Genomic DNA, 15,666 nt, shown 5'->3' with positions numbered 1-15,666 from the left:
ATTGCATGTGTTTATTGTTACATTGTGTTGATTGGCTGTTGTGCATTTATATGGGAAGGAAAATCCTGCATTTCACCTGACACTGGCTAACTATTGTTGCAAGTGAAAAAAGCCTGTGTGTTGCAGTCTGTGGCAGAAATTGAATCTCAGATATTTTCCAAATTGATGACAAGTGACAAAACTTCTGTATTATCAAGGCTCTGAAAAAAATAATTACAAATAAATTATATATATTTATTTTTTTTATCTATGGTATGTTAAATGTAACAAAATATTTTTCTGAATTCAAAGTTAGGTATAAATTTTGTAATTAGAAATAATTTTGAATTGCAGAATTATCATAGGTTAATATACTCCCCAATTACAAATTTGATAATATATTAACTTAAATGTAGTTTTTAAGTCAAGTGGTGAGTATTAATTCGTGATAAAGCATTGCAATAAATGAAGAATATTTTTTTTTCCAGATATTAATTATTTTCATTGTCTTCAAATTGTGGAACTTCTGAAAGATACTGAAGCAAGCACAAAAAATCTTTTTGGTCAGTATTCCTCCAAGAGAATGAAAGACTGGCAAGAAATAATAAAATTGTATGAAAAAGACAATATTTATCTAGGTATGATTTTTTTGTGTAATTATTTTTAATTATTGCATGCTGTAATTTTTTCATAATTGTGATTATCTGAATATACAGAGGGAAAGTATTACAACAGATGAATATGCAAAATTTATTAAAAATTTGATGCTTGGCTCCACTTGTGTAATTTTAAACGATGTATATACCCTGAATTAAAAATTCGGCCAAAAAAATGAACATATTTTCTACCAAGAGTTACACTCACTATATAGCAAATAATATTACATTCTTGTTGATGTTTTGGGTCTAACTTTAAGTATCTGTTATCTAGACACGGGTATAGCAGATGTGCTATATAAAATAAGAATATTATAATTAAATAAAGCAAGAATAGTTACAATGTTACGATGTATTTTATGTTTAAGGGACAAAGAAATCTAGATAAATTAATACACTTTTTAATAATACACTTAATATGAATACAATTTGTTTTTTAATTTGGCACACAGTCTAATATGAAATTGTTTTTGAAACATTCATTGTTCCTTTTCTGTATAAGCTAGTTTTAAACTTTGATTAAGTGGTTTTCTATAATTCCTTGGTTTCCTTTTTTATAATCAATTTTTCAGCAACGATGTTTAGTGTATATAAACACACACATGCTCATGAGCCAAAACATTTGACCACTCCTCTCCCCACAAGTGAATGCATCCCACAGCACCTAGGAGTGACGTCAACTGGCACAACATATATAGCGATGGCACGGGTGCATTGGGGAAGGGGAGGACCTGACGGAGTTTGAACAGGGAATTATTTGTAGTGCTATGCAGGGAGCCAGCATCTCAGCTACTGCAGGCATTGCAGCTGTTTGAGGGCCACCACAGTTAAGGGGTGGCAGAAATGGTCTGAAGAGGGGTGCAACCACCGAAACCTGCTGGGATGGGAAGACAGTAAAGGCGAATGGCAGTTGGCACATGCTGTGTGGAACAACAGATGGCTCACAATTCCTCAATTAATGGCAGACTACAGCCAGGGCACATAGAAAAACATTTCATGTACCCATGTTGACTGACCATCATCAACACCTCTGCCTGTAGGGGGCACAGGAGAACTGTTAGTGGACATTGGACTACCGGAAAAAAGTTGCCTGGTCTGATGAATCAAGGTTCCAGCTCCATCATTCCATTGGATGCATGCATATTTGGCAGCAGTGGTATCAGGGTTTGGAGGATACTTTCATGGACATCACTGGGTCCCTCATCCCCATTGAACACACTCACACCACCAGATCCTACCTTGGCATTGTTTTGGACCAAGTTTTGCCCTACATGGTGGCCATGTATTCAGTTAGCACTGGATTCTTTCAACAAGACAGTACCCCCCCCCCATCACAAGGCACTCATTATGCTGGAATGGTTTGAGAATCATCTCCAAGCATTTCATGTGCTCTCCTGACTGCCAAATTCCCTCAAAATCAATCCCATCAAATATTTGTAGGATGCAGTGGAACACAGCATTTGCCTGTCTATGCCAGTGCCTAACTCTGTTGCCAAACTCCCAGATGTCCCTCTGTCCAGTTGATCCAGGATACTTGAAGACACCTTCTACAGTCTTGTGGAATTGATGCCACAACAGGTGCAAGCAGTTGAAAGGTGGCCCAGCACACTATTAGTTAAGTGATCATAATGTTTTGGCTCAGTGTATATAGCCTTGCATTAAAATTGTCTCGCCAACAACATGTAGTCATTTACAACTAGAAATAGCAGTGAAAAACAAGGCTTACTTTCAGCATTGTAGTACTTTTTTGAAATATCACTGGATGTCTTCACATTAGGGTAGGCAATATCCATGAAAGTCTTTTGGAAATTCTTTGAATGAAACGTATTTGCTGCTAGCACTGAATTATACCACACTACACTACACAAAACATTGTTTCTGGTGAAATGATGAACATATAGCAACAGAGCATTATACAGAAAAACAATCTAATGGCTTTGGAAATCTAGAATATACATAGCACTTGGTTTCCTCTAGAAGAGAGGGGGAGAACATGAGTCTCTACATGATTTAAATTATTGTAAAGAAACAAAGACTGATCTTCCAGACATGAGCAGAAACATTAACTGGACAGTTATGAGACAGAATCCATGATATTAATCACAATGCTTGCCAATAAAAATGTTGAATAAGTTACATAACTTAAGTTTTAAATTCTCATCAACTGAGCACAGGAGAAATTAGCATTAGCATTAGTAGAGGCATTTAATGCAAGAAAGCAAGCTTATGCAGCATCAGCCAAAAAAAAAAAAAAAAACCCACTTCCACTTCACCCCTCTGTTCGTTCAAAATACCTGTCCAGCTGAGCCTTAAACTTATTTAGGCTATCAACCTCCACCACAAGGGATGGCAGTCTGTTCCACCAACCAACCACCCGCTGGCTAAAGGCAAATTTCCGCACGTCTATCCTACATCTGTCTTTCCTCAATTTGAATTTATGCCCTCTCAGGTGATTTTTCTGAGCTAGAGGAAGAATCCCATCAGCATTGAGCATGCTTAAACCATTCAAGGCTTTATACACCTCTATCAGATCACCTCGCTGGTGCCTAGTCTCCAGACACTGTAATTTGCAAAACTTAAGCCTTTCTTCGTAAGAGCACCCCTTTGTTCCATTCACTAATCTTGTTGCCCTTCTCTGTACTCGTTCCAGCAGCTCTACATCCTTCTTGAAATGAGGCCTCCAGACCTGTATACAGTACTCTAGGTGTGGCCTGACCATTGCCTTGTACAATGGAATAATCACCTCCTTATCCCTGCTGGAAAAATTCTTGTATATCATTGACAATACTCCATGAGCTACTCTTGCAGCCCGTCTGCACTGCTCAGAGAACTTCATATCTGCCTGCACAATCACCCCAAAGTCCCTTTCATTCTCTACCACTGTCAGTGTAGTACCACAGAGTTGATACGTTGCTCTGGGGTTGCTGTTTCCCATGTGTAGTACTTTACATTTGTCAATGTTAAACTTCATTTGCCACCTCTCAGCCTATCTGCTCAACCTTTCCAGATCCTGTTGCAGCAGTGTAGTGTCAGTAGTGTCCTTGACAACCCTGCCAACATTTGTATCATCTGCAAACTTGGACATTAAGCTTGATATACCATCATCAATATCATTTATAAATACAGAAAACAATAATGGACCCAACACTGAGCCCTGAGGGACTCCACTAATAACATTAGTCCACGATGAGCAGTGTCCATTGATTACCACTCTCTGTCTTCTCCCACTCAACCACCCCTTTATCCATAGCAACAATTTGCCTCCAATGTCACACTGCTCCAATTTGTGTAGCAGTCTTCCATGTGCAACAGTATCAAAAGCCTTTCTAAGATCCAAGTATATAATATCAAAGTTATTCCCTGCATCCAGTTCTTTTGTGACTGCATCATAGTATCCAATCAAGTTGGTCAGGCAAGACTTCCCCTTAACAAAACCATGCTGTCTGAGCTATAACTGAAGTCTTGTCTAAATGATCCTGCAGTGCTTCTTTAAATCCATCCATAAGACCAGATCCATAAGACATCCATATGGAAATACATCCATAAGACCAGATCTGAACATTGGTGATTTAAATTTTAAACATTCTGGTGTAAAACAACATTTGAGCTGATGACAAACTCAATGAGAACAAACTGTTTTAGCAAATTGGCAAGCTTATAGACAAAGAAAAATATCAAGCAGTGTGGAATCGATAGCTGCAGTATGCAAATACACTCTGAATACTATCCAGCTACCTGGCTGTATTTGTGGCTTACATTACAGCATTTGGTTTGTTAAAACTGACCTCTTCAAAATCAACTCTGCTAAAGTCTTAATGAATTACTGTTATTCTTTTGTTTACTTGAAAAATGTAGTATTAATCACAATTCATACTTCAAAAAGAAGCATTGTTTAATATTCTCATTTTATATATATTTTTATATCTTTTATTCTTTTTTCATTTTTCTTGTGTATTTTATATATATATATTTTTATTTTTCTTGTGTATTTTATAAATATTTTTTTCTATTTTTATTCTGATTTTATATCTTTTTTTAATGTATTATTATAATATGTTTGTTTTAAATGTTTTAGCGGAAGCAGCACAGATACTTATCAGAAATGTTAATTATGAAGTTCCATCACTAAAAAAACAAATAGCAAAATGTCAGCAAATTCAAGAGGTAAGAATTAAGTTTTTTTTTTTTTTTTTAAGAAGGTATTGTTTAGGCAAAATTAATGAATATAATGTTCATTAATGGTTAGTCCATATTATAAGGAATGTGTAACTTTGCAAGAAAGAAATACATGCAAAATAACTTATCAGGGCTAGCTATTAGTATTTGAAATATCTTTAATTATAAGTAAATAAAATAAAAATGATAGATTATTATTTTATTATAAGTGATGTGAAAATGCTTCAGGGAAAAGGCTTCCATATATTTTACATTCAAGCCTAAAAACTTAAAATTAAACTGTTCTTTCAATTATAAAGTTGGGCTTGATTTACCTCTGTGTACCTACTTTAGAGGTGGCCTTGTTAATACCTTTAACCCACTGGAAGTGAGGGCAATTTTGTTACCCTCTCTGTTTAGCTCCTTTGTGCTTTAAAATCATTCTGTTAACCCAGTCACACCAACAGCATTCTTTCAAGAAGAGATTTCCCCATGGTTTCTTTATTAAAAATTCCAAAACTCCTATTTAAAACAATCATATTATCCCTACACCATGCCTGTTGGATTTTCACTTACTTCCAATGGGTTCAAAAGATTTTAAACATATTTTATAGTATTGATTATTATTTTTTAGTTTGTAAGTTCTGAATGACTTATACCTTCTTGACTTGGCACATTATGGCTTAAGCTGATAATGCACCATTAAACACTAAACCAACAACCTATATCTTCTTAAATCACAGTTCACCGATGAAAAGAACTTAGAACAAGTTTAATTTATTCTTATTCTAGTTGTTAAGTATATCTACAAAAGTATTTGTTTAGTGTAGAATAAAGTTTTGGAATTACAACATAAGGGCATGTTATTTATTATTTATTTTTTTTTTTTTATTAATTTGAATCGATATTCCAAAAGGAAAGTGGACTTATGGTGCCTCTTATGGGTTTTCAGCCATTTGTTTGCTGACTCAGAAGAACAACCTGAAACAAAAAAACTCCCGTAAGATTGGTAACATACTTCTGAATTACCCTGTATAATCCTGAGAACCTAATAGGAGACTTTGGTGTGTTCATTGTGCTGTTGCATTTTTAAGAGAATTAAAACTCTTTGAACAGGAAAAGTACAATGTGTTATAGTTTTAATTTGTGGTGCAGAAAAGTCTAATTAGCATACATTTATCACTGAATTTCTACCAGATTTTTAATGATTTTTGAGGTAAAAATTATGAAATGTATAATTTCTCTTAATTTTGAGTGCTCTTCTTCCCCCCCCCCTCTCTCTCTCTCTGAGGCACCTCCGTAGCCAGGTTGGAAGGAGCAGCAGTGCATAGCACACGCTTCTTGATTAGACCGGGGTTCGAGCCTATCACCACCAAATACGGAGGATGCGGATAGGTCAGGGAATGACCACCGCATATTCCCGGAGCAATATGGCCTTAGTTGCTAATGCTCCTAAAAACAAAAAACAACTATTATTGGCATTGGTCCCCCCCCTCTCTCTCTCTCTCTCTCTCTCTCTGTGGTGTTAATATTTACATTATTTGTAAGGAACGCAAATTTAATATTCAGGATGATATTTTCTAAAAACAAAATAAAATATTTTTATCTTCGGGATAATCAAATAATAATGTCCTTAACCTAGCATTATAATACTGTGTGTTTATATATTGTGGGTTACAATAATCTAGATTACAATATGCAATAATCCATGTTTATATAAATTAAGAACACAAATTTAAAACAATTGATTTTTTTCATAATAATAAATAGTTAAGCGCTTACACAGTACAAACAACATTCCAGTGAAATAGTCATCTAGTTAAGTTGAACCACTTACCTAAATGAAATATTAAGCCCACATAGAAGAATGTTATGCTTAGTGAGAAGTAAAAAAGAGTTATACTGTTCTTGCTGAATTTATATGATCAAGTGTGCTTAATTTTTAAGCAAGACATTTGTATAACATAAAAAATTTGTTTCCTATAATGAATTAATTGTAATCAACTGCTATATGTTTTATGTACTTTGACATGATTTTTTTTATCAAGGTCTATTCAGGAATCCCTTCTTGATTTAAAAGTTTGGAATTCGTAGTTAATATTAATTGAAGCTTTTATAACATTTTATTGTTGTCTACTTTAAATTAATATTAGAAATTTCTGTAGGAAAGCTTAAGAAAGGAAGCAGATTATATAAAGAATGCCTGTGTGCTTAAGGAAAAGTATTATTCTACATGTAAACAGATTGGAATTGAGGTAATTTTCTTTAAATTATTTATATTTATTAGTATTAGTAGTGGCAAAAGATGTAAGAAAGTAAGCTTATCCAGCATCAGCAAAAAAAATAACACACACACAACACACACTTCCCATATCATAATAGTTTGGGATGGACAGGTGATTACTTGAATTTATTCAAACTACCCACTGGCTGGTGGCAAATTTCTGCATTTGTGTCCTGCCACCATCCTGCCTCAGTTTAAATTTATTCTTCCTTGTGTGTAGTCTGAGCAACTTCCATCAGCATTGAGCTTTCTTAGCCTAATCTATTCAAAGCCCTAAACGCCCCAATCCGATCCTCTGCAGGTGGCTAGTCTCAAAATACGACAACTTTCAGAACTGAAGGCTTTCCTGGTAAGAGCTCTATTTTTTTTGTTCCCCTCACAATCTCATTGCTCTTCTCTGCACCCATACCAACAGATCTTCACATTCTTACCAAATTTAGGTTTCTGGACCTGTATGTAGTACTCAAGATGTGGCCTAACCATTTGCTTATACAATAGAATAATCACCACCTTATCCATGCTGGCAAAATTTCTGTATGTTGAGTTTAATTCTTCATATTAATTAGCATTAGTAGTGGCAAAAACAATGCAAAAAATCAAGCTTATATAGCATTAGCAAAAAAAAAAAAAAATCCTTTCTCGTATCACTCCACGAGCTGTCCTAACTGCCCATCTTCCCCATTCAGAGAACTTCATGTCTCATTGAACAGTTACCCTAGGTCTTTTTCATTCTCCAGTACCCTGAGTGTGATATCACATTGATGGTACGTTGTTATGGGAATACTCTTATCCATATGCAGTACCTTGCATTTTATAGATCTTGTTGCAGTAGCATATCATGATGATTACTGTCATTAACCAGCTTGCCAACCTTCATATCATTTACACACTAAAACATTAAGCCTGGTATGCCTCAATCAATATCATTAATAAATGTAGAAACAACACTGGGCCCATCACCGAACTCCAGAGAATTCAACTCATGACAGTAGTCCAAGAAGAGAAGTGCCTGTTGATAACCACTCTTTGTCTTCTTCTACTCAACTGTCATTTTATCCGTAGCAGTAACTTGTCCCCAATGGCACACTACTCTAATTTGTACAGCAGCAGTATTAAAAGCTTTTATAAACTCTGAGTATATGCTGTCAGACTTATTTTTTGCATCCTCTTTTACTGTGTCATAGTATCCAATTAGATTGGTCAGACAAGATTGTTCTTTAACAATTCCATGCTATGACTACAGTACAGCTGTATTCCTGTCTAGATAGTCCTGCATTACTTCTTTAACCAGTGTCTCCATTATTTTTCCTGCAACAGAAGTCAGGGTAACAAATTTGTAACCACTAATGCCACCCTTTGTTTTTCCCCCTTTCTGAATTGGGGATACATTCACACGTCTCTAGTCCATAGGGACCTCCCCTGACTCCAAGGATTCCCTCATAATTATGGCTGAAGGCTTGCTTGCTTCTTTCACTTCCTCCCTTAATATAATTGGATAGATGTCATCCACCTCAGGTGCCATTTTTACATTTAGCTTCAACAATTTCTCTTCCACTTTCCTCTCTGTTATCACAAAATCATTTAGCTCTCTGTTAAAATTTAATAAACCTTTGGCATTCCCATCCCTTAAAAATTCCTCATATATGAATGTAGATGCAAAATACTTATTCAGTTTGCCCGCAAGCAGGATCGTTAACAGTTAAACCATTGATATTAAGTGGGCCAGTGTGATTCATCCCCTTCCTTTTAGTGTTTACACAATTAAATCAGTCTTTGCATTCTTCGCAAGTGATTTCTCACAATCTGCCTTAGCTTCAGTGTCCCAACCTCCTTTTTGATTTGATTGCAGACTAGTTTATATCTACTATAGGCTTCTGTATTACCTGATAATTTTTATGCATCCTATGCATTTTTTTGCTGCATTAGCATATTTGCTTAAGCATCCATTGCCTCCACCATGTCCATCCGTCCACATGTAACAACCCAACTCCCAGTGGACAGATTTCCATGAAATTTTATATTTGGTTCATATAGAAATATTTGTCAAGCCATCCCAAATTAAAATCAGAAAAATTGAAATCCGGCAATTAATATTTCTCTTTTCAATACAAATTGTATGGAGGACGAAATTCTTAGATTAAGTCTAGTTTTAATGCAGTATTCTTAGCTTTAGATAGTCCATGTATGCTTTGCATGTATTGTTATGTAAAACTCATGAACTTGGTTTTGCCTATGATGAGATACATATATATATATATAGAGAAAAGATTATATGGGAGGAGAGAAATAAATATTATACATTCAGTAATTAAACTGAACAGCTAAGTTTAGAGAATGTAAAAATATAGTTTCATTAAATGTTCTCTAAACTTATAATCTTAGTAGTAAATTGATAAGATGCTAACTATATTTACTTTTTACTTCAGTTAATCACACAAAAAGAATGTGCCTGAAATGTAATGCACTGCATACAATACCTAACTTGTAATGGAAGTATGTTATTTTACGTTTAGACATTACTTACCAAGAAAAAGTTCAATTGATATCACATTTTCTGCATATAATTCATTAGTTCCTGGAAAGCTTTTAAAATCAGTCATAGCCTCTCCCACCCCACCCCTCCTTATATAATTTTATAATATATTTTTATTGCATAAACAAAACAACTGTTTTGTTTTGGCAAAAGTCAGCAAAGAGCTCATAAAACTACAAAAGTTTCATAACCTCTTGTATTGGCAAACACTCCTAAATTTTGCTACTAATTGTTGGAGTGCTTTTTATTTTGATTTTGTCAGAGAAAGTTGTTTGTTTGTCTGTTTGCTGCTCATTATTCAAAAGTTATTATTCTAATAAAGCATTGAGAGAGTGAAAAATGGCATGTAACAGATGCTGAAAAAAAATGTTTAAGCATTTTTCAAAAACATATACTATAACCATGGCAACTTATTTTTTTAAAGTAGTCATAATATTAGCCATCAGAAAAAAAAAAATTGTTCAGAAATATTTATATACAGCAGAAATTTTCGCATACCACCATGAGCAACCACTTGAATTATGGGGGGGGGGGGGAAACTGCCATTATGATTATAATGTTTTAATATTAAAGCAATTAAGGGTTGCATTCTCCAGAAAAAAAATTTTTTTTTTCATCAAGAAATATTCAAAACTACACACACCATATCCTTCAACTCTCTTATATTGAACACTATTCACATTATAAGCTTAAAGACTCATCACCACACCCACATTTTCACTTCAGAATTTCACACCACTGACAAATTAATGATAATTAAGAAATTATTAAATTATATGATTATACTTTTCAATTTCTTAAAATAATGTCAATTATTTTAAGAAATCGAAAAGTTTCACATCAAATAAATTTTAAAAATTTCCTCAGTAGGTTTTATTTTTGCTTTGTCTGGGGACCATGTAAAGTGTTATAAGCAGTTTTCTTAAATTCTATCATTTCAATAGTATTTGCTAATAAACTGTATAGTTACTTAATAAATTACAATTTTTTAAAATTTACTTATTTTAACCTAAGGAAGTAGATACATTCATTCTGTACTTAGTTAACTGTTTTTCAGTATATGGCATTATAACTGACTGTATTAAATCACATTACATAAAGCCTTTCTCTCCTTGATCACAAACTCAAATCATGATAAAGTAAACATCTACTCTTGAGTGCAATTTACCTTGGCTACTGAAAACTTGAGAGAGCCGTCTGGCTATCATCTCCCTATGGCATCTTGCTGTTAGATCTGGATAGCAGCCATCCTAGGATGATGTAATTGTTGGTTTGCCACTTGTCACTCATTTGGAAAGGTTTGAATTCTTTCAGAGACAGAAAAATTCTTAAAGGCATTTTCAATTGGGGCTGCAGTTAATCGATCTCAGGTGGCAGAAGTGAGGATTCCCCATGTCATTTTGGGTTTTCAGTCGCCCACACAACGAAACTAACCTGAAAATGCACTTATAAAAACACATGATAAAAGATCACATCTGGTACCATGTGAGCCAGTGCATTATGGGCAAAATAATCAAAACACCAAGAAGCAAGTCCCCTGCCAAAAAAAAAAAAAAAACTAACCAACCTTGGGCTTACTTTTGAGACACCTCTCTTGGTTTTTTGATGTCATAATCTTTAAATTATCATTTTTGATACTGTTAAGGCTCTGGCCACTTTAGCTTGCAGTGTCCTGGTAGGATGCATCCACTCTTCCAACTCTTCTGGATGTCTACATTTCATTCTACAAAAAAGGAAATTTAATAATGTATTGTGTTAGATTAGAACTTTTTTCTTTATGGTTTTAATTTTATATCAAATTATACAGCTTCATTTAGAAATGAACTGTTGTAGTGTATACTTTTATACCCCACATGACTTACATATTATGGAGCTTAAAGTCATATTCTAGTCATTCAGATTATTAAAAATTTATGCAGTTGTGCATAAAAATAAAATAGAGTTGTAACTTGACTTTTGAATTAAATGAATGATTAAAATTTTCAAATGTCTGCTTTTTCAGCAACTCTATATATTTATTTCAAATGCATTTATTTTAAATATGTAGAATGGAATTTTTTCATTACAGTTTGAATTTTATCGAGGTAAGCATACAACTTCTAAAGAATTATCCTTCAAAAGATATCTTTACATCCATTTTGAAAAGAATATAAAATAAAAATGCAATGTAAAATTTATCATTAAAATCTAATAATATACTACTTTTTTTTTTGTTCCAGGGAAAGGATGTTAAAAGTGAACTGTTTTCTTTATTAAATGAGTTACCTGAAGTATTTAATCAAGCAGTAATTGCTGTACAGGAATTAAAAGTATCCCGAGATTACTACTTAGCTTTTTTGAATTTCACATTACAAAAGTAAGTTTTCATAAATCATGAGAATTTTAGTTCACAGAATGCTAAAATTGGAATTGCATGTGAAGCTTTCCTAAGTTTAAATATTTTAATTAATTAATTTTGATTGTCATTTGAAAAAAAAATGAATTGTTAAAATTCATCTGAAATGAATTAGCATGAATTGTGGGTGTATTTGGTACATGTAATCACACAGAACATTCAATTTTAATTTGCAGCAGTAGCAGTAATTTAATAGAACTTTGTACAGCATCAACCAATTTGCTCTTTTATAGCTATGCACAGGTTGAGGAGTGGAATGAGAGCATTTCAGAGGATATAAGCATGTATTACATATACCATATTTACTCACATATAAGCTGCACCTGCAAAATTATATGGTCTTGAAGTGGGAAAAAAAAAATTAATTAATTAAGCACTTACCTAGTTGTGTTTGTAGGAAATAACATTTTGGAAAAATCTGCTGGCAACCTTTGTTGCTAATGCTATTTTACATCATCTCCTTTGTCTCAATATTGGCTTTGACTCATTGTGAGGAAAACCCAAATGTTAGTAATTCCTAATCCTTTAGCTGAATAATTACCCTACCATTAGTTTTATTTATTTATTTTTTTTTTCTCATACAAAGGGAAAGGATGTGTTCATCAGCACTTGGATGCCTCCTGGGTCTCCTGAAAGCTTCGCTTGTAGTAACTGCTGCTGCAGTTTATCTGTCATAAGCAACCAACAACATATATTTGATTCATTGATCCCAAACTTTTTAGCAGCTTCCATATGCCATGCCACACAACTTCTTGCAATAGGTGCCAGAATCCTTTAGTTTTAACACCTCTTGTTTCAATATGGTTGCTCATGTCTATTCATAATTAGTACCACAGAATTATCATATCTTTCATATCAAGAACTTATTACAGGATTAACTATAGTAATATAAAAAATTCATATACGCAATACTAATAACTTCAGTGTCAAACCCATTGTGAAACCCATAAATGCAGAATGGAATACTTTAAAAATACAATAAATAAATTTTCTGGTGGAAAAGAACTATGAATACCACATACTGATGACTGCCAACTCTAGTAATGTTAAAATGCAAATCTCTTGCAACATAGTATCACCAAAATTGCTTATTAAACACTATACTGTAAATTCAAAATTCTCTGCATAATATCCAAAATAACAGGGTAAGCAAGTTTTGTGTTGCTCCACATAGTTGCATACATGATTTAAAACATGTTGCTTTCAGTTTTTGGATTAACAAAAAGCTCTAATAACATCAAAAAATTAGGTATGGTGCATTTCATTAGTACTTCACTAGATGGTAATATTAATTCAAATTAAGCTTGCATTGATGTCTAATGATTACCTTCCCCCCCCCCCTCCAAAGAACTGCTTATGAGTCATGCCTGGACTTTAATGGTGTTGATTTTAGGGAAAAACAAAAGTGCAGTTTATATCTGGACAAATATGACAATACAATTATATGTAATGCATGTAAAATATAATTGGAAAAAACTTAATAAAAACAAGACATTAGGGAAACAGAAAATATTCTTAGTTTTTGAGGAAAGAAACTGTTGGATCTTGTGATGGTCTGTATGATAAATAAAGTAGATAGTTATTATGCCGAGATTTCTGTGTTTTTCATAGGCATCATAATAGTAGCATAAACGTTTACTTAGTAGATGATAACTTTTTTATTTTTATCTTAGATTTTCATCTTTTAAATTTCTTAAATGTGGAACCTTTGATATTAAATTGCTTAAATTATGTGTTACTATATTATTTTATTACTACAGAATAATAAAATCCAATGTGAAATTTAGTGGGACCAATACCATGAGGATAAATTTTCAGCATATAACTTGGTTTTGAATTTCATTGAAGAAATTAGTTCATTGCTTTAGATAAAGTTGCATAAAGGTTTCGAGCAGTTCACAAGCAAAATTTTGTTTGCTCCAAAATATGTCTATGCTGTGAAGTTGTTCTTATTACTGAAGTGAATATTAACACCAGCTCTAACTGTAGTGTTCTGTCGGGTAACACAATCTCATAGGTGGTCCAAATATATGTGAATTATGTTTAAAACTTTTTGCTAATGGTAGAAACAAAGTAAGCGTTACGATTTAATTTCAACAGCTCCTTGTATCAGTGATAAGATTCTAAAGTACATGAATAATACTTTATAAACTAATAATTGATAACTTTGTTTAATAGTTTTATTTATATGAGATTTAAATTTACAATTCGGAGAAAAGTTACACCTTTGATTTAGTTTTCCTGATTAATAATGATGAATTGAGATAATAACCAAACTTGGGAATAAATTTGTGGATGTCTGCATAAATTACTATAATTAATATAGTATTACAGTATTAATATAGAAATAAATGTCTGAACCTGGAAAACAATTAAATTATATTTCAAATATAATTTTTTGTGTAGCATATGAAATGGAAGTATATAATTGAAAATTTCAGCATATCCAAGTATTGAAAAAGATGCTGGCTTAAGATAAGTTTATAGATTGCTTATTTTCTTTCAGAAAATTTATAAATTTAGAATGCTGATATATTAAGAGAGAGAGAGAGAGAGAGAGTGAGTGAGCAAAAAACAACAACTGTTATGCATGAACCATAAACGCCTAATTTCTGCACATCTGCCATGTTGCCCATTCATTTCTGCACATCTGCCATGTTGCCCATTCATTTCTGCAATTAGCACATAGCAACAAACATAATATTGAGCACTTCAGATATAATATATAGTATATAGATGACCTATGTATGGAAAAAAAAAAAGATATAACTGCTGGATTTCTATTCATTTGATTTTAATCGAATGAATTGAAATCCAGTATGGAAGGCTTAATAAATCATTCTAAAAGAACCAAATATAAAATTTCATGAAAATCCATTCATTAAGAGGTTAATTTTTACATGCAAAAGACAGACATGATGAAAACAATAGCTATTTTAAGCATACAGCAATACCCCGTATAGCACTGATAACTGGTATCGAAACTTCCATGTTATGTGAAACCGTGCTGATTGAGGTATAATTATAATGGGTTTTAATTGAATGCATACCAAAGAAACGGTATATAAACAAATTATAATAAATCTATACACAATTTGCACTTGATAGCCAATTAAAAGGATTTGAAATTAAAAATATTGCAAAAATTTTATTAATAAAAAAGTAATATCATGAGAGATGAGAAAAAAGCTTTATTGTTTATTTAGATAATATGAACCAGAGCTGTAATGCTCAATACGTTCTATGTTGATATCAATATTTGTAAAATAATAAGAGAAGTTTGCCTCAATGTAGTACGTAGAACACTTCCGTATGATACTCTCCAGAAATTAAAACGAAAAAATTGAAAAACTTACATTAGAGTAACAAATAATTTTTAAAAAATATTTAAAACTCAATTCAACGAAAAAAAATTCCAAAACGATTTTCCTTCCTGAAGCTAACAATGCTTTTTGACCATATGTCATGATCACAAGAATGAAAATTATCGAATATGGGTGAGTATGAAACTTAAATAGGGATTATTTGTCTTCATGCATGCGCATAAATCCCACAAATCTGAGATGAGATGAGATATGGCTGACAAATATTAACAGAATTTTCATGTAATTTAATTTCTACGGTTTCTGCAATTAATAGTCGCATATAATTACGTTGGACACTA

The 15,666-nt window shown here is 32.9% G+C and overlaps 1 protein-coding gene across 1 annotated transcript in view; it reads left to right on the top strand.

Annotated features, from left to right (window-relative positions):
• Positions 1-15,666, top strand: part of LOC150075206 (CDK5 regulatory subunit-associated protein 3) — a 99,405-nt gene that overhangs the window by 25,657 nt on the left and 58,082 nt on the right. Inside the window, exons 4-7 of the mRNA XM_090389113.1 lie at positions 468-617; positions 4,711-4,799; positions 6,956-7,045; positions 11,827-11,963. Coding sequence (XP_090245239.1) covers positions 468-617; positions 4,711-4,799; positions 6,956-7,045; positions 11,827-11,963 — 466 coding nt within the window. The remainder of the gene's footprint in view (positions 1-467; positions 618-4,710; positions 4,800-6,955; positions 7,046-11,826; positions 11,964-15,666) is intronic.

This window comes from Mastigoproctus giganteus, chromosome 14 (genome assembly GCF_048544385.1).
Source record: "Mastigoproctus giganteus isolate SK-2022 chromosome 14, ASM4854438v1, whole genome shotgun sequence".
NCBI classification, from domain to species: Eukaryota; Metazoa; Arthropoda; class Arachnida; order Uropygi; family Thelyphonidae; genus Mastigoproctus; species Mastigoproctus giganteus.
The sequence above is the reverse complement of the archived record's forward strand: the minus strand, read 5'-3'. Positions and strand labels throughout refer to the sequence as shown.